At 49.5% G+C, this 18667-nt stretch overlaps 1 protein-coding gene across 1 annotated transcript in view; it reads left to right on the forward strand.

Annotated features, from left to right (window-relative positions):
• The first annotated feature begins 8248 nt into the window (after positions 1-8248).
• NCKAP5L (NCK-associated protein 5-like) overlaps positions 8249-18667 on the forward strand; it is a 12440-nt gene continuing 2021 nt past the window's right edge. The window contains exons 1-6 of the mRNA XM_006870069.1: positions 8249-8374; positions 9015-9083; positions 9188-9226; positions 10080-10199; positions 13987-14100; positions 15212-17784. Coding sequence (XP_006870131.1) covers positions 8249-8374; positions 9015-9083; positions 9188-9226; positions 10080-10199; positions 13987-14100; positions 15212-17784 — 3041 coding nt within the window. The remainder of the gene's footprint in view (positions 8375-9014; positions 9084-9187; positions 9227-10079; positions 10200-13986; positions 14101-15211; positions 17785-18667) is intronic.

Raw genomic sequence — 18667 nt, forward strand, 5'->3', positions numbered from 1 at the left:
CGTGAGCACAATTAAATGTTCTAGAATTCTCATTCTTTGCAATGTCATCCATAGTTTGTTATGATTCACATTGTCCAGTGCCTTTGCAGAGCCAATAGAATACAGATAAACATCTTTCTGCTCTTCTCGGCTTTCAGCCAAGATCCATATGACATCAGCAATGTTATCCCTTTTCCCATGCCCTCTTCTGAATCTGGCTAGAATTTCTGGCAGTTCCTTGTTGGTTAATCCCACATTCTGTTGGATTCTTCTTGGATCAACTATCAACACTCACGGAAGCAGCAGTCAAGAGATCAAATGACATATTGCATTAGGCAAATCTGCTGCACAAAACCTTTTTAAAGTGTAGAAGAGCAAAGATGTCAGCTTGAGGACTAAGGTGTGCCTGACCCAAGCCATGGTGTTTTCAGTAACCTCATATGCATGCGAATGATGGACAGTGAATAAGGAAGACCATAGACGAATTGATGCCTTTGAGTTATGGTGTTGGAGGAGATTATTGAAAGTGCCATGGACTGCCAAAAGAACCAATAGATCCGTTTTGGAAGAAGTGCCGCCAGAGTGCTCTTAGAGGCCAAGATGGCCAAACTTCGTGTCTCATACTTTGGGCATGGTATCAGGTTTGGTAAGGTGGAGGGTTAGAGAAAAAGAGGAAGAACCCCAACGAGATGGATTGGCCAAGTGGCAGCATCAGTGGACTCAAGCGTGGCCACAGTAGTGAGGTTGGCCCAGGATCAGGCAGTGTTTCATTCTGCTGTGCGTAAGGTCACTATGGGTCGGTACCGATTTGATGGCACCTAACAATAACAACAACAACATGGATTATTTATTGGTATAGACAAGTGAGTGCTTCCAGCATTGCATCCTTAGATTCCTAAAGAGTACTAAAAGTAAGTATTATAGCTTTTCCTTTATCTCTGAATGTTTTCAGGATCCCCTTTCCACTGTCATATACAAATGCACTCAGAAAGAAGCATTCTCCCTTTTATTTTCTTACTAAAATAAAATTGTTTTGAGCTTACCCTCAAAGCAATCATCCTCAAAAGTTGTGTGGTTTATTTGTAACTGTGACACACACACAAGGAAAAGCTACTGAGACTGCTTTTACAACCAAATACCTCATGGGATTTGGCTCCTTGGTTTGGAGGTTTGTGGTCATGGTTTCATGGGACATTCCAATTAATCAGCCTAATAACGTGTTTAGTGCTTTTGTTCTACCTCCTAGTTTGGCGCATAGCGCCTGAGGTGTTGGAAGCTTGCAACAGCCACCCAGGCACAACGCTTGGTCTTTATTCACCTGGAACTACAGAGAAAGAAAGAGAGGAAGAGGAGGAGGATATGGAATGGTAGCTAATTGTGTCCATGAACAACTGCCTCCTTTGCCATTAGACCAAAAGAAGTGTATAGTGCCCTGTTACTATTACTGAACATTTTGATCAAGATTCCATAGAAGAATCCTGATCCAAAGAGATGAAATGTAGAATAGAATTTCAAATTCTCGTGGACTCCAGACTTCCTGGATCCATGAAGGTTAGATGAAGCCTTGAAACTATTGCCCTGAGGTTGTCTCCAAACCTTAAACCAAAATTATCCCTGAAGCCTTCTTTAAAATAAATAATAGTCCCTTAAACAAATAATAAATAAGGGAGAATCTGATGCAGACCGTGCAGACCTGGTCAGGAGTTTAAGTCCCTGTGGGCCCAAGCGTTGCTGACCATCCAAACCATAGACTCTGAGGATCAGACTTTAGCCACCTAGCAGACATAGCAAAATGTCCCTTATCTGATTATTCAGTTATGCTGGTTAGTAATTCCATACATGAGCCCTGGATACCCACAGATAAATGTAAAAACCTTCCCTAAAAGCCAAGACTGTAAATTCCAAAAAGGCAAAGTTTCCCCCCCCCCAAAAAAAACCTAAAGAGGATAGAGACAAACTCTGTTAACTGATGGTATGTGGAGGGGATAATAATCAATGTAATGAAACAAAGTATATGAATGTTTGAATGTGAAACCGGTGATGTGCCCTGAAAACTTTCACTCAATCCACAATAAAAACCTTAAAAAAAAAAATAAATAAATAGTAGAGCAGGACTATTTACAATAGCAAAAAGATGGAAACAGCCAAAGTGCCCATCAACTGAAGAATGGGTAAACAAACTGTGGTACATACACACAATGGAATACTATGCTACCTTGAAGAATAACAAGGAAACTGCAAGCTACCACATAGCATGGATGAACCTTGAGGACATTATGTTGAGTGAAATTAGTCACAAAAGGAGAAATACTGTAAAAGACTAAGAAAAAGAACCCATACTAAAGGGGTGGGGGACGATTCTTTGCTGGTTGCTGGGGACAGGGTGAGGGGAGCGAGGGGAGGTGGAACACAGAACAGGGAATAGACACAGGATCGTTTGGGTGCTGGGGAGGGGGGCAATAAACAAGAAGGGTGGGGATGGAAGAACAAAGCAGATGGGAGAACAATTAGGCAGGTTTGCATGGGCTAAGTGGGACAGAGGTATAGAATGATATATGCACAACCTTGGAACAACAGGGCTCTGGGATACAGGGATTGAGATACAGTTGGAATGGGGGAAAGGGGGTAAATAATGTTAAGATTCTTGGCTGTTTTTTGAGTCTTGGTCTCCCTTGCATACTATTATAAAATAGACACTGGAGGGGGAGAGAAAGAAATAGCCAGAAATAACACCATAGAAAGCTTGTAAGTCTGTCTTCTGCCTATAACTGATTGGAATACCTAAAATGGGGCTACAAAGTACCCAGTGAAGGAGGCTTCATGCAGAGCTTCTGCATTACATAAGACTACAGGTGGAATCCTGAACAGCATCCAAAATCTTCAGAGGTGGGAAATTTCCACTTGAAAGGACAAGCAGACCAGCCTGGAGTGGCTAGAAGAGCGGAAGATACCTCTTGAAAGAAAGACCGACTGACAGGAAAAATACAAAACAATATAGGCAGACCAACTGATTACTACAAGAACAAGCAAGTTGCTCAACCAGGAGACGTAATGGCAAGTGGTCGGGTCCCCTCGGAGCAAACCTCCTTTTAAGACTAAGACTCAATGGGAATACATGCTCTGATTGGTGACCCCGTTCATTACACATGAGGGAAAAACAGCAATGAAGCTGCAAGCTAAGCCCTACAATGTTCAATAGACTCCTGTGAAACCTGGGTGGAGACCTGGTTGGCCAGCAGTGTGGCAAGACCTGGAGACTCTTCGGCCCAGAGTCAGTGACATAGCTACAGAGGATTAGAGTGGACAGTGAAGCATCCAGCTGATAAGAGAGGGCGTATATACAAGAACACCCACACTTGCAGATAATACCCACTTGACCTGGCTTCAGTGGCTGGATGATCAGAGCTCAACTAGAAGAAAAAAGAAGAGGAAAAAAAGAGTAGTCTGATATAATTTGATTAACTTGACTTACACCTATGGATGCAGTAGCTCAAAAGAGGGAACAAATCTTTATAGCGAGGATCATTCCCACCCGGTCCATACACTGAGTAGACAGGGATGGGCAACTTGGACATTGGCTACCCAAAGTGGAAGGGGTTACAAAGGCAAGAAGTGACTGGCTTAAAAGCTTTCAAAAGGGAACCTAGATTCAGAGGGTGTGGAGGAAGGTAGACTCTCCACTGAGTAGTATCCAATCTGTCTAGGTGGGGCTGATTAAAGGAAATACAGATAGGTCTCTTGTGATACAATAGTGAATAATTGTTATCAGGACTGATTATGAGGGTTGGAAATGTAAAGGTAGACGTTTTGTAGCAAAAGGAGTAGAGTGATTGACTTTGCAGTCTAGGAGCAGAGGTCCCTGGAACCAAGAAGGTAGAAGAGCGGAGAGCAGGACCCTACCCAGAGAAGCAGTGATGCCAGAGATGGAGGCAGAGACGAGATGTGGAGAGATGGAGCTGTTGGGCACTTTAGACCCAGAGAGGGAGAGGGGCTGTGTGCTGACAACTGGGGAGCAGGTTTGCAGGGTATACCCTCTGGTTGGTTGATGATGCATGGAGAGGATTGTAACCATGCCAATGAAATGATATACGATAGGATGAATGTAAAACTAATGTTCTCCCATGTAAATTATCACATAAATTACAATAAAACATTAAAAAAAAAAAAACCAATGTCACTTAACAACAACAAACAAAACCTCATGAGATTGTTGAGAAGATTAAGACTAGAAACATTAAAAATAAACAGTATAGTAACTGGAAAAAAATAATAGTTTTGCTTAGCAAGTAGAAACTGTTTGCCTTGAGCATTGTGCTCTTTTTAAGAACTATCTACATGGGATCAAATTGACAACAGCAACTTGAAAGCTTATATAGGAACCTCATGGCACAGTGAATTAATATTAACATGTGAGGAAGAACCCCAAAAAGGAAGGTGAGAAGAATTTGAAGAATATAACCAATGTCAGTAAATGGTACATGTAGAAACTGTTGAATTCTGTATGCTTTGTTGTGTGTGTTCTCAACAACAACTAAATATGTAAAAATATGTAAAAGCAACAATAATATCCAGCCACTTTCTCTGTCTAGGGTATCAGGCTGAGAAGAGTGAGGGCTGAGCTGGTCCTGGGGCTGGAGAACTGACAGGGAGTGGGCTGGGGAGGAACAAGGAGAGCCAGAACACTGCTCTCTGTGACCTTCAGGTGCCCATACAGCTAAGACCCCTGGTGAGAGGACTGGGACCCAGGTCTGCCTGTGTGTGAACAGGTGAGAATGGTGGCAGGCTCTATGGCAACTGCATTCATGTCTGCATGTGATAACATATAAGTCCTCCATTTGCCTGCTAGTCCAGGCCAGATACTCTACATGCATTATCTCAGTTAATTCTCCAACAATCCTTTGGGCTATATATGCATTCGATGCTATAAATTTTCACTAAGCTGTTCTTTCTCTGCATCTCACAAGTTTCAACAAGTTTTATTTCCATTTTCATTTTGTTCAAAATGTTTTAATTTTTCTGGAGACTTCTTTGACTCATGTTCATTGGAAGTGTGTTGTTTAATCTTCAAGTATTTTGGTATTTTTCTAGCTATCTTTCTGATAGTAACTTCTAATTTAGTTCCACCAAAGCCTGAGAATGTACTTGTTGTTGTTGTTGTTAAGTGCCGTCGAGTCGGGTCCGACCCATAGCGACCCTGTACAGGGTTTCCGAGGGTGTAAATCTTTACGGGAGTAGAAAGCCTCATCTTTCTCCCGCGGAGCAGCTGGTAGTTTCGAACTGCTGGCCTTAAGATTCGCAGCCCGATTCGTAACCACTACGCTACCAGAGCTCCTAGTGTGATTTATATTCTTTTAAATTTGCTAAGGCACATAACAACAACAACAACAAGGTGTTTTTAGGGAGTGCAGTGACTCTGTAGGATAAACACTGAACTACGAACCTCAGAGTCAGTGGTTAAATCCCACTATAGGAGAAAGATGGGACTTTCAGCTCCCGTAAAAATTTATAGCCTCAAAAACCCTCTCAGCAGCACTTAACAATAAAAACAAGGATTCTTATCCCCATTTTACATGTGAGGAATCAGTTCCCGAAAGATTCAGTAAACTTCCATATCAAGTGAAGAGTCTGGATTCTGACCCAGATCTCTTCAATTCCTGGTGTTGCCTGTCGAGAGACCCGGCACTGTAAGAAGATCACAGATGTAAGAGATTTGTATAGTACAACTTGGATGGTACACTGAGGCTGGGTGATGTAGGTAGAGGAATTGTCTCATGAGTTGCTGCTGTTGCTGCTGCTGGTACCCCCGACCTCCTAGGAGAGTGAAATGTGGTCATGTATGAGAAGGTTCCAACACACTGGATACACTTAGTATTTGCCAGTGTAGCTTCCTGTTCCTCAGTTCCACTTAACTCTCTTGTGGTTGGGAGGGTTAAAGAAGACGGTATATGTGGAAGGGCCTCAAAGCCCCATGTGTTGCTCTTGTCATCCATCATCTGAGTAGTTCCTGGCCTAGTGCTGGAGCCTTTGCACTGGCTGTTTGCTCTACCTGAAATACACATCCCACTCCAAGGTATCATCCAGACTTCACTCGCCTCTTCAGTGCCTTATCATGACCTAGCATTATACAGCCACTGGTTTGTCTGGGTGTTGTCCACCTTCTTCATAGACGCTTGGTAAGGACAGGGCTTTGTCTGCCCTCATCCCCTAGTGTCCCAGTGCCTGGCACATAGCAGGAACTCAATATGTTTGAGGAATACATGACTGAAATTGTCTCTCCTGTTTTGCCACAGGCAAGGTGACCGTTCTGGCTGCGAGAGTGAGTGTAGGAGCCTGAGACAGGTAAGGGCCTGCTTCCAGATGGTAGGAACCAAAGAAGGATGGGGCGGGGTGTAGAGAGGTATCTCCTATGCCCCACTGTGGATGACAGAGTAAGGTGTATTCAATGTCCTAGCTGGTGAGCTGCTTAGGGACCCCTCTTCCTTAGTCTCAAAGCTCTAAGCCACTTTTGTACAGAGGGGAACAGGCACTGGTAGACTGAGGCTTCCACCCTTTTATAATAAGGAAGGTTTCTCACCTTCTGGGAACCTCCGCAATACTTGTGCAGAAGGAAGCCAGTGCTTGGCTTATAGCAGAGAAATTGAAACTCAAATTCAGATGGAAGATGAGGCTAGCCAGATTACACCAGTAACTAAGGCAACAGTTTAGTGCATTTCCGAGAGGTCACATAGTCACAACGCTGTGTGTGCGTGTGTGGTGATTTTTGTTTCTCAAACTAGTTTGTCTACCTAGCAGTCTGCCTCCTATACTCCTGCCAGATATCAACCAGTGATATCAGTGAGTGAAAACAATGCCCTTGTCCTCATGGAGTTGACAGTCTAGTGAGGGAAACGGTTACAGAAGCAAGCAGGAGAGGCGCCTACCCTGGACTTAGAGGAGAAACCCTGAAGACTGAACGTGAGCTAGTGCAGTGGAAAGGGGAGTGTCAGGAGACTGCTGTAGGAGGAACATCATGCACAAAGAAGCTGGTTCTGATTCACTGGAGCCTTCGTTCCTCCCCTCCCGCCCCTACTCCCAGACACGGTGCCTGGGGCAGCTGGAGCTGGAAAGGAGGTGCCTTAGAGGGGAGCAGGCCACCTCTGACTGTAACCCTAGGGAGACTATATGTAGCCCAGTAAGCAGAAGGGCCTGAGTTACACATAGTCAATGAGCAGCAGAACTAGGGCCAGAACTCAGGTTACCAGTTCCCAACCTTAGATCGCTTCATCACAGATGCCCGAGTAATACCAGTACCACCTCTGTAGACCAGTTTTCCAAATGGTTTCCCATCTGGGATCATGTTTGACTCTCACAAAGACCCTATAAGGAAGAAAGAATTCTGTTCATTTCTCAGAATTAGGAAACTGAGCACCAGTTTACAGAGTAAATGAATGATCAAGAGCAAGTTTCCCTGTGGTCACCCTGCTCACATGCTCATAGAGCCTTTGGGTCTTAGCTACACACTACCTATGCCCCTGCCCTAGACAGGGGAGCCTGCTGAGCTATCCTAGCTATTTTACCTGGGAAGTTTGTTTCAGGAATTTTTTAATGTATTATTATTGTTACTGTTATGAATAATGTTTGTTTTGTTTTACTTTGTAACTTCCTCAGATGACTTTCACAGATCTAGTCTTTATTTGTAGCCGCTGAGGGAGATTCAGTGATACTGTTGTTACTGACACATGGGGATTTAACTGACTTGCCAGATCAGGGTCAATCCCAGCTGAGAATTCAGGTCTCTCCTCTCCTGGCTTTGTGACGGGGTATGTGATGGGATATGTGCAAGTGGACCAAACCAGTTGCCACTGCCAACTTCTGGCAACAACCCTGTGTGTGTCAGAGTAGTGCTGTGCTCCTAGGGTTTTCACTGCTGCTTTGTTTGGAAGTAGATCACCAGATCATTCTTCTGAGGCACTGCTAGGGGAGTCGAACTTCTAACCTTTTAGTTAGCAGCAAAGTGAGTGAGCCATTCCCACCACCCTGGCACTCCATGTGCAAGTGTAGTGCTTACAAAACAATGGTCTTTGTTCTTGAGATGAGAAGAGCTTCTGTGTGTCCCATGAGCAGGAGATTCCCAGCCAGACTCAGTTGTTACAGTGTATATGCCATGCGGGTCACCCTCATCTATACTCCAAGAATACTGATGAACTTTATCTTTGTCTCCCTTGTCCCCACCTCCTCCTCCTGCCCTGGAGTAGCCTGCTCAGGCTTCTCTCACTTGCCCCAGGACCTGATGTCGGAGACCATGGATCAGCAGGCTGGGGGTCCTGGAAACCCCAGGCCAGGAGAAAGTGGTGATGGCGGCAGCATGGAGCCAGGCAGCTGCCAGGAGCTTCTGCACCGGCTTCGGGAGCTGGAGGTGGGCCTCAGGCGGGTGGTTTGTATGGGTGGTTGTGGGGGCAGTGGACCTTCCTTGCAGCCCCGTTTGCCAGCTGGAGCAGAGCTGACATTCCCTTGAGAAGCCCTTGTCAGGCATGCACAGGGGTGGTAATGCCCAGCCCCTGAATTTCTCCCGTCTTTATCCTCTTCTCTCCACATTCTTGTCCTTACTGGCTCTGGGGTGGGGAAAGAGGGGAGCATAGATGCCACAGGAGAAAAGAGTTGGGTAACTTGGGGCTTAGGAGTGGAGAGACAGAGACAGCTCCTCATACCTGGCTTCTTGCCCCATTATTAAGACCATACCCTGCTCATTCCAATCCTTTCTGCCCATCCTGCAGGGAAATAAGGGTTTCCCTTGGCACTTCCACCTCAGTTCTTCCTGGTGACCCTCCCTGGCTTCAGTCAGGATTCACAGAAAACCCGCCCACCAGAGCTTTGCTATCTTGATGCCTATGGCCTGTGTGTACAGCCTTCGCGTATCAACACCCAACCAGAGCTAAGACTGGGGTAGGGCTGTAACTAGTGAGCTCCTATCTCTCTGTCCCCAAAAGGAAGTTACTCTGAGGAAATGAGGATCCCCAGAGCCTCCCTTTTGCCCTTTTCTTCCCTCTCACCTGCAGGCAGAGAACTCGGCACTTGCCCAGGCCAACGAGAACCAGCGGGAGACCTATGAGCGCTGTCTGGATGAGGTCTGTGGGTCTGCAGTGGGGCTGGTGTGGAAGGGACGTAGCTTGTCTATTCCAGACCGAGCTCAGGCCAGCTGACAGCTCTGACTTGGGCTTTTTGTCCCCAGGTTGCCAACCATGTGGTACAGGCACTGCTAAACCAGAAGGTGAGTATTCAAAAGAGAGATTCTCACCCCCAAACCATGATGCCCTAGGGGGAGGGGAAGGTTACTCCCAAGGCTAGGAGTCGGTTCAGCTACACCCTGGATAGAGGTTAGAGGAGAGGGTGTGGTAGAGATGGTTTATTGCCTCCTCACATATTCTTCCACCTAGAGGCCTGGGTGGATATAGGTTAAAGCCAGGTCTTTTTGAAGCTTTGGTTGGGCTTTGAATCCTTCCCTTACCCTGGCTCCAGCTGGTTTCACTGGATTATAAAGTCCCTGAAATCAGAGTTGATGCTGTTAGCCAAAGATGACCCCTAAATATTTGCCAAGTACTATGGGGGGTAACTTCTTGGGCCACTCTGACCCCCAGACCTTCTTCTGTCCTATGTGGGCTCTTCTTTGATGTGTGGTTTCTAAGAGGCAGAAGATTAGTTGTAGAGATGGGAAAGGTACCAAAGGAATGGGATATACCTCCCACCACGAGTAGTAAACAGGGAATTCATCCTCTCCAGAAGCAGCTATAACTACAAGTGTTGTTGGTGTTAAGTGCTGGTGAGTCGGTTCTGACTCACAGTGACCCTGTATAGGATTTCCAGGGAGTGGCTGGTGGGTTTGAACCACCGACCTTGAAGTTGCAGTCCAGTGCTTACCCTACAGCATCACACCAGGACTCCAGATAGGAGCATAGGCAGCCCAATACTTCATAGTAGAACGTGGGAGAAAGGCAGACCCAGCAGGAATCCCGGGGCCTCAAGCTGACTCCAGCAGTGCCCACCGTTCTGGTGAGGACTGTGCTCAACCCCTGTCCTTCTCCCTGTCCCTGTCCATCTCTCCCGCCTCCTTCTGGGTTGGGCAGGACCTACGGGAGGAGTGCATCAAGCTGAAGAAGAGGGTGTTCGACCTGGAGCGGCAGAACCAGATGCTAAGTGCCCTGTTTCAGCAGAAACTCCAGCTCACAACAGGCTCCATTCCTCAGGTGGGCAAATGGACTTTTCTGTCCCTCTTCCTCATTCCCCAACCCATCATCACCACTACCCTCTTTTCCCACAAGCACATGCAAAAGGAAAAAGCTGTCGGCCATCCTTCATTCATTCTGGGGGTTATCGCTGCCCTGGAAAATCAACCTAGCCCGTTAATGGGAGCCTTGTTGTTGTTGTTGTTGTTATTATTATGTGCCATGGAGTCAGTTCAGACTCACAGCTACCCTGTACAGGGTTTCCAAAGCTGTAAATCTTTACGGGAGCAGAAAGCCTCATCTTTCTCCCTCAAAACAGCTGGTAGTTTCGAACTGCTAGGGCAAAATCTACCTGGGCCACCTCAAGCTTCACTGTCTCCCATATCCCAGGTGCTCCCCATCCAACTGGATGACATTCCTTCTTGTGTACAGAAAAGCATGTGCTTGTTCCTGTCCTATGTGGGGAGAGGGGTGGAGGCTGCAAATGCAGTTACTTCAAGCTCTGGCCAATGATGTTGCTGTTTCTTGGCCAAGGTCAGAGGGTGAGCCGAGTGTAAGACAGCCCAGGAGAGTGGTCAGGACACTAGATCTCTGTACACACAGTTACATCCACTCACCTGGGGACACACAGGCATGTCACAGACACTGCGCTCTGCTTCCAGCTCCAACACCTGCCTAACCTGGGAGAAACAGGCGACTACTGGGCCTGAATTCTGGGCTGAGTTGAGATATCACCTGGGGTTACTCTGTCAAGAATCCCTAAGAATAGGGTGAGACATGGGGGTAGAAGAGCCAGGAGCAGCTCTAGCTACCTGAGGTAAACAGCAGGTTCTTTCTGAGGTCATCTCTGTAACAAGAAGGAAATTCCTTCTCTGCATGTGTCTGTCTGTCTGTGTTGTCTGACTGCAAAACCCCTTCATTCACTGGGAAGCCCTGGGTGCCTCGCAATAACAGCCTCTCACCCCTTTAGCCAGGCCAGCTCAGAGCTGGGTCTGAATCAGCGGCAATGATGCTGCAACTTTCCTGTCCTCAGCTCCACCTGCTGCCAGGTTCACCCTGGCATCCCAGAGGCCCACCCCACCCTTCCCATCCATGCCCTTCTCTGTGACTGATGATAACAGAGCTAAAGAGAACCATTAACTTCATTTATGTTTTACTTAAATCCTGGGAACACTTGGGATTTTAGCAAGTGGATTTATCTTCCCTAGAGAGAACATAACAGGATGGAAAGCATGAACCACTGGCCTTAGATAAACTTGGGTTGGATGCCTGATTTAGCTTCTGGTAGCTATATGAACTTTGACTTTTTCCTTATAAATGGGGATAAAAATACCTACTGGTGTATTGTAAAATGTTTGAGGATTAAATGAGATAATCTATAGTGCTTGGCATACAGTACAGTCAATAAATGACATCCATTAATCATTATTAATAGTATTCCCAATTTGTACTTAGCTAGGATGGAAGCTCCATTGAGCAAAAGCGAATGAAATTCTTGCTGTGAGCAGTGCCTTTGAAGCAGGACCTGAAATTTCAAGGCCCTGTCTAAGGGCTGCGTCTGTGCCGAGTGACTCTAACCCCTGAAGGCTGGGGCAGCCAGAAGCTAAGACAGGTGTATGGACAGCCATGCTATAAAGCAGACTGTGCTAAGTACTGCCCAGTAGTCTGGGAAGGATTCAGGAAGGCTCCTTTTTTTTTTTAAACTATTCAAAAGTTGTTTTATTTGAATCATCACCGTTGGTATGCCTTCTTGATACAAGCTTCAATCTCTAGTTCAGTGGTAACTTCTCAGCATACAGACCTTTGGATGTTCCCCAGAGAGTTTTCAGGTCTCTGTCTTGCTCTGGAGTTACTGACTCCCCAGGGCATTACTTGAAGTGGCCGATCTCTCCAGAAACTCTTGGTGCAGGGCTATGAAGACATGGTGTACTTCACCAGGGGTTATTTGTGCAGGGTATTACTTGATGTGGAGGATCTCTCCAGGAACTCTTGGTCCACAAACGAATCATTTTGCTCAGCTTTATTTTTAAATCTAAGATACTGGCCAACTAGAGTTGGCTCTTTTCCTTTCTTAGGCATATTTGGGCTGGCAGAAGCTTTGGGGGGTGCTCTTCTCCTCATACTCGGTAGACGGGATCTTTTCACCACTTTGGTTGTCTTTGGCACCTTAACACTGACTCTTGATTTGGCACAACAGGGGACCTTTCTCTTATTCCCTGCCTTGCTTGTTGCTGGTTGTTTACAACTTGTGGCCAAAGCTACTGGTTTCTTGGTCATCACCATGTTGAAGCTGATGTGGTTTTCAGAAGTCTTAGGGAGGCTCCTTTAAAGAGATAACATTGGACCTGGGCCTTCAAAGAAGGATGATTTTTTGTTGTTGTTAAGTTGGGGAAGAATGGATTCTCAGTGAGAGAAACAGCATCAGCAGAGATCTCAGGGCAGGAAAGCTGTTCTGCTTGGCTGAAGCGAAGAATTCATGAAGAGAAAGACAGAACTCAAAACAGGAGAAGGACCAGTAGCACCAGGAGTGCCAGTGGAAGAGTCCAGACTGGTTTCCATGGGCTGTGGCCAGGCATGGGAGATTGAGCACAAAGACGCTTTGGGCTGCCATGAGCACGGTAGAGTGAAGGGATCACTGCATCCCAGATAAGGGAGACTGAGCAGCAGCCACAGAGAGAGACAGGGTGTGGACTGAAGGGGGGCAGGCTGCAGAGGAACGGGGGAGCAAGACACTGCTGAGAGAGACTTTAATGACTAGAGAATAAAGGAGAGGGAAGAGCTCAAGCTGACTCATCTCTAGCCAAGACGCCTGGAAGAAGGAAATTACATTCTTAGGAATTGAGAGAGAAGTGGCCCATGATGAAGGACTACCTCGGTTATCCTCAGAGTAGATGTTTCACATGAGACCAACAGGGCAGACTAAAATGAGAATTATTCCCTGCTACCTCAAACATGGGCTGCAGCCGATAGGAGAGGCATTTGCTATCAGGCCTTGGACATGTTTGAGGTTGTTGTTAAGTGCCATCGAGTCGGTTCCGACCCATAGCGACCCTGTACAGGGTTTCCGAGGGTGTAAATCTTTACGGGAGTAGAAAGCCTCATCTTTCTCCCGCGGAGTGGCTGGTAGTTTCGAACCGCTGACCTTAAGGTTACGAATCGGGCTGCGAACCTTAAGGTCAGCGGTTCGAAACTACCAGCCGCTCCGCGGGAGAAAGATGAGGCTTTCTACTCCCGTAAAGATTTACACCCTCGGAAAACCTGTACAGGGTCGCTATGGGTCGGAACCGACTCGACGGCACTTAACAACAACAACAACAACCTCAAACATGTCCAAGGCCTGATAGCAAATGCCTCTCCTATCGGCTGCAGCCACCCTGTGACCCAGAAATCAGAACAGGAGGGGCTTTCACATTGGTGGGTGTCATCGAGTAGAAGTGCCACACAGGTTTTTCTTGGCTATCATCTTCACAGAAGCAGTGGTCAAGTTTTTCTCCTGTAGAGCTGCTGGATGGGTTGGAACTTTTTCAGCCTTTTGGTCCTGCATCTGAGATGGGCACCCAGGGCTGAACCTGCCCACTGCCCCCCAGGCCCAGGGGCACTTCTTTTTTCCAAGGTGCCCTGACTGGGCCCACTGTCCCAGCAGCTGGGCCTTGCAGTGGCTTCAAATCTACCTGGTCTTCTGAGGCTTCTCTTAGGAGTTAGTGGAGACAGTAGCAGGAGCCTTACCGTGGGCCAGGCTTAGCGGGGGAGCAGGACACTGGGACCAGACAGTGGTTGTACCAATTCCGCCTCTCACTTCACTCTGCAGATCCCACTTACCCCACTCCAGCCACCATCGGAGCCACCAGCCTCCCCATCCTTGAGTTCCACTGAGGGACCAGCCTCCTCCCTGCCTATGGGGCACTGTGCTGGACAGAGAGAGGTAGGAGCACTGGGCACAGGGATATCTGGCTTCACCAGCTGCACCAGTCGACCTGTACTCATTGCTGTTTCCTAACGGGTGTCAGGAGACGAATTGCCTGCTGGTGCACAGATGCTTGTCCTGGCTGGAGGTGTGAGCTGTCTACTCTAGCCCCATACCAAGAACAGTAGATCCCCACCTTATCCTGCCCTGCGGCAGATGAAGCATTAGTACATTAGGGGTACTAGCTAACAATGAACTGAGCCCTCATTCCGTGTCAGGCTCTGTGCTGAATACCGTAGATTTCATCAACCTTATGTTACGAGATTAAGTACTCAGGAGCCCTGGTGACACAGTGGTTAAATGCTCAGCCGATAATCAAAAGGTTGGCAGGTTGAATCCACCAGATGCTCCAAGGCAGAATGTGACTGTCTGCTTCCATAAGGATTACAGCCTTGGAACCCTAGGGGACAGTTCTACTCTGTCCTGCAGGGTCAGGGTCACTATGAGTCGGAATTGACAGGACAGCATCAAGAACAAACACAATCACCATAGCATTTTGCTGATGACAAAATGAAGTGCAGTGTTAAACAGCAGATAGATAATTAAAGGGTAGAGCTGGAACTTGAACCCACACAGTATGGCTCCAGGACCCAAGTAGTTAACCACGATGCCATACTATACTAAGCCCAAGAGGGGGCTAGGAAAGAGTGGGAAAGGGTTTATATGGAGTTGCCCCCAGCCCCCGCCTCCTACCAGGAATCAGGTCAGCAGGGGTGGCCAGCTGACCTGGTGCAGCCTGGGCTGGCTTGTAGCAATTCCATGCCACACTCCTTGTTAAGTGTCTGTATTCTTTCTGGGGTCTTCTTCCCCTGAGACAAATATAGAGATCAGAGTAGTAGGTGGTCAACCCTGCTGACCCAAACAGCCAAGGGGAGAGCAGGGACAACCAGGAAAAGGGAGGTGGGGTGAGCAGGGCTCAGTACCCAGTGAGAACTCTGAGCCGCTAGCTGTATGTAAGTCTCTGTCAGTTGTTCTGGGAACACACACACCAGCAAGCCAACTCTGCACCCAGCATGCTCCGTTCTGCCCAGCTACACCGGGACCCTCTTCTCACCCCATCTCCTCCAAGGTGTGTTGGGAACAGCAGCTGCGACCAGGAGGCCCAGGACCCCCTGCCACTCCATCCCCAGCACTGGATGCCCTCTCCCCGTTCCTTCGGAAGAAAGCCCAGATTCTGGAAGTACTAAGAGCCCTGGAGGAGACGGACCCCTTGCTTCTGTGCTCTCCTGCCACCCCCTGGCGGCCTCCAGAAGAGAGTCCTGGCTCCCCAGAGCCCATCAACGGCGAACCCTCATCCTGGGCCCCCTATCTGCTGCTTGGCCCTGGTAGTCTTGGAGGCCTGCTGCACTGGGAGCATCCTCTGGGGGCCCCGGGAGAGGAGGAGGGTACTGGGCGGCCCTGGGGCCCTGGTAGGGGTCCCCCCCAGGCACAGGGCACCAGCTCTGGCCCACACTGTGCCCCAGGCAGCAGCTCTTCCTCCTCTTCTGATGAGGCAGGTGACACCAATGAGGCATCCAGCCCTGACACCCTGCTCGGTGCCCTGGCCCGCAAACAGTTAAACCTGGGCCAGCTCCTTGAAGACACGGAGTCTTACCTGCAGGCCTTCCTGGCAGGGGCAGCAGGCCCACTCAATGGGGACCACCCTGGTCCTGGGCAGCCATCCTCCCCAGACCAGGTACCCTCACAGCCGTCCAAGTCCAAAGGCCTCCTTAAGTCAGCTTGGGGTGGAGGAACCCCAGAGGCCCACAGGCCAGGCTTTGGTGCTACCTCAGAGGGCCAGGGACCCCTCCCCTTCCTCAGCATGTTCATGGGTGCAGGGGATGCCCCCCTGGGCTCAAGGCCTGGCCACCCCCACTCCTCATCTCAGGTGAAAAGCAAGCTCCAAATTGGCCCCACTTCTCCTGGAGAAGCGCAGGGACCCCTTCTACCCTCTCCAGCCAGAGGTCTCAAGTTCCTAAAGCTGCCTCCAGCCTCGGAGAAGATCCCCAGCCCAGGCGGCCCCCAGCTCAGTCCCCAGCTCCCCCGGAATTCCCGAATCCCCTGTCGGAATGGTGGCTCAGATGGGAGCCCCTCCCCACTGCTAGCCCGCCGGGGTTTGGGGGTAGGTGAGCTATCCCCTGAGGGGGCACAGGGCCTGTCCCCCAACCCTTCACCCTGCCCCTCAACCCCAGACTCTTCCCAACTAAGAGCCCCCCAGCCCACATTGTCCACCACGCTGTCTCCAGGACCAGCGATGTCCCCCTGCTATGAGAATATCCTGGACCTTTCTCGAGGCTCCTTCAGGGGACCTTCCCCAGAGCCCCCTCCTTCCCCACTGCAAGTACCCACCTATCCACAACTGACTTTGGAGGTGCCACGGGCCACTGAGGTCCTCAGAAGCCCTGGTGCCCCCACTAGCCCTTGCCTGCCAGAATCCTGCCCCTATGGGAGCCCCCAAGAGAAGTGTTCAGACAAGGCAGGTTCGGAGTCTCCCCATCCTGGCCGTAGGACCCCAGGCAACTCATCTAAGAAATCCAGTCAAGGGGCAGGGCGGCGACCTGGAGATCCTGGCTACACACCTCTGAGGGACAGACTGGCAGCCCTGGGGAGACTGAAGACTGGCCCTGAGGGACCTCTGGGTACAGAGAAGAATGGGGTGCTGGCCAGGCCTGGCACTGAGAAGGCCCGGGGACTAGGGAGGTCAGGGGAGAACACTGGAGACATGGTACCTCCCACCTCCAGGCCTCCTGAGCAGCCAGAAGCTAAGGGAATACTGCGGGGGGCAGTGGCCTTAGGCACAAGCAGCCTGAAGCAGCAGGAAGCCGGGCTCTTAGGAGACCCAGGCACCCGAATCTACTCTTCCCACTCCATGGGGGCCCGGGTGGACTTGGAGCCCATCTCACCAAGGAGCTGCCTCACCAAAGTGGAGCTGGCCAAGAGTCGGCTGGCAGGGGCCTTGTGTCCCCAGGTACCCCGTACCCCTGCCAAAGTGCCAACCTCAGCGCCTAGCCTGGGAAAGCCCAATAAGAGCCCCCACGGCAGCCCTACAAAGCTTCCTTCCAAGTCACCCACCAAGGTGGTGCCCCGACCTGGAGCCCCTTCAGCCAACAAGGAACCCCTGAAGCCTGACAAGGGTAAGGGTCCACCATGGGCAGACCAGCCCACACCCCCAGCAGCTGGTCCTACTGACCCAAGCCAGGGTCCTGAGGGGCCAGCCCCACACTCTGCCATTGAGGAGAAGGTGATGAAGGGCATTGAGGAGAATGTGCTGCGGCTCCAAGGCCAAGAGCGGGCACCAGGCACCGAGGCCAAGCACCGCAACACCAGCAGCATCGCCAGCTGGTTTGGCCTTAAGAAGAGCAAGTTGCCAGCACTGAACCGCCGCACAGAGACCACCAAGAGCAAGGAAGGGGCCAGCGGGGGTTCCCCACTCCGGAAGGAGGTCAAGGGAGAAGCCCGAAAGCTGGAGGCCGAGAGTCTCAACATCTCTAAACTGATGGCTAAGGCAGAAGATCTGCGGCGTGCCCTGGAGGAGGAGAAGGCCTATCTGAGCAGCAGAGCCCGGCCACGGCCTGGGGGACTAGCTCCAGGCTCACAGGTGCAGAGCCAGCTGACTGGCATGTACCAGGGCGCAGACACCTTCATGCAGCAGCTGCTCAACAGGTGAGGGCCTGGGACACATCGTACAGGTGCACAGTGGGCTATGGGAGCTTTGCCCACCACAGGCACAACTGGGTCTAGAGCTAGGATCATCTTTCTAGGGAACTCAGGTACCCAGAGATCAAAGGAGTAAAAGGTCAAGTGTAATGCTGCCAAAGTGTCTGGGAGTTAGTAGGCTAGTCTAGAGGAAAGATTGGGGCTCAAATCAGAAGCCTTGGGGTCTACAGCCTACACACTGCCCCTAGAGGCTGTGTGGTGTCAGACATACTGAGACTCTCAGCCTTTCTGGTGAAGAATCAACAGTCCATTTCCTGTTTTGGCTCCAGTATCTGATTTAGTGGCCCAGCTAAGTGCCTTGTATATAATATTTAAATGTGGATGTGGTCCTCTGGGCTGAAAATGTTCTCCTCTGGCGGCTGTCTGTCCTATAGTGCAAGGAGGGCCTCCTTCCATCCTACCCTTTGAGACCCACACAGCCTCAGCAGTGGGATCTGTGGTTCAGAGAAGGGGCCCACCCCATCTTGGACTGCTCTGTCTGGATCCAGTAACGTGGAAAATAATAGACTGGGCCCTGGGTAGAATGTAATATAGACAACAAGTGTGCCCAGAAGAACAGCTGGAACCAGCAGGTGTGTTAGTGCATGAACCAGGCTATGACCAGTCTGCCCATCTGTCTATAAACACTCGTATGTGGTCTTCTGGGCTTGACCTTGGGTAACTGTTTTTATGTACCATCAAGTTGGTTCCAACCCATAGCAGCCCTGTATAGCATTTCCTAGGAACAGCTGGTGAGCTTGAAGTAGGGGCTGCCGTTCGACTTTTTCCCCTGTTCTGCTGTTCCACTGAAATTTTCCCTAGGGACGCTCTGCTCTCTGCTTTATCCAGT

The sequence above is a fragment of the Chrysochloris asiatica genome, unplaced genomic scaffold (assembly GCF_000296735.1).
Source record: "Chrysochloris asiatica unplaced genomic scaffold, ChrAsi1.0 scaffold00138, whole genome shotgun sequence".
NCBI lineage: Eukaryota > Metazoa > Chordata > Mammalia > Afrosoricida > Chrysochloridae > Chrysochloris > Chrysochloris asiatica.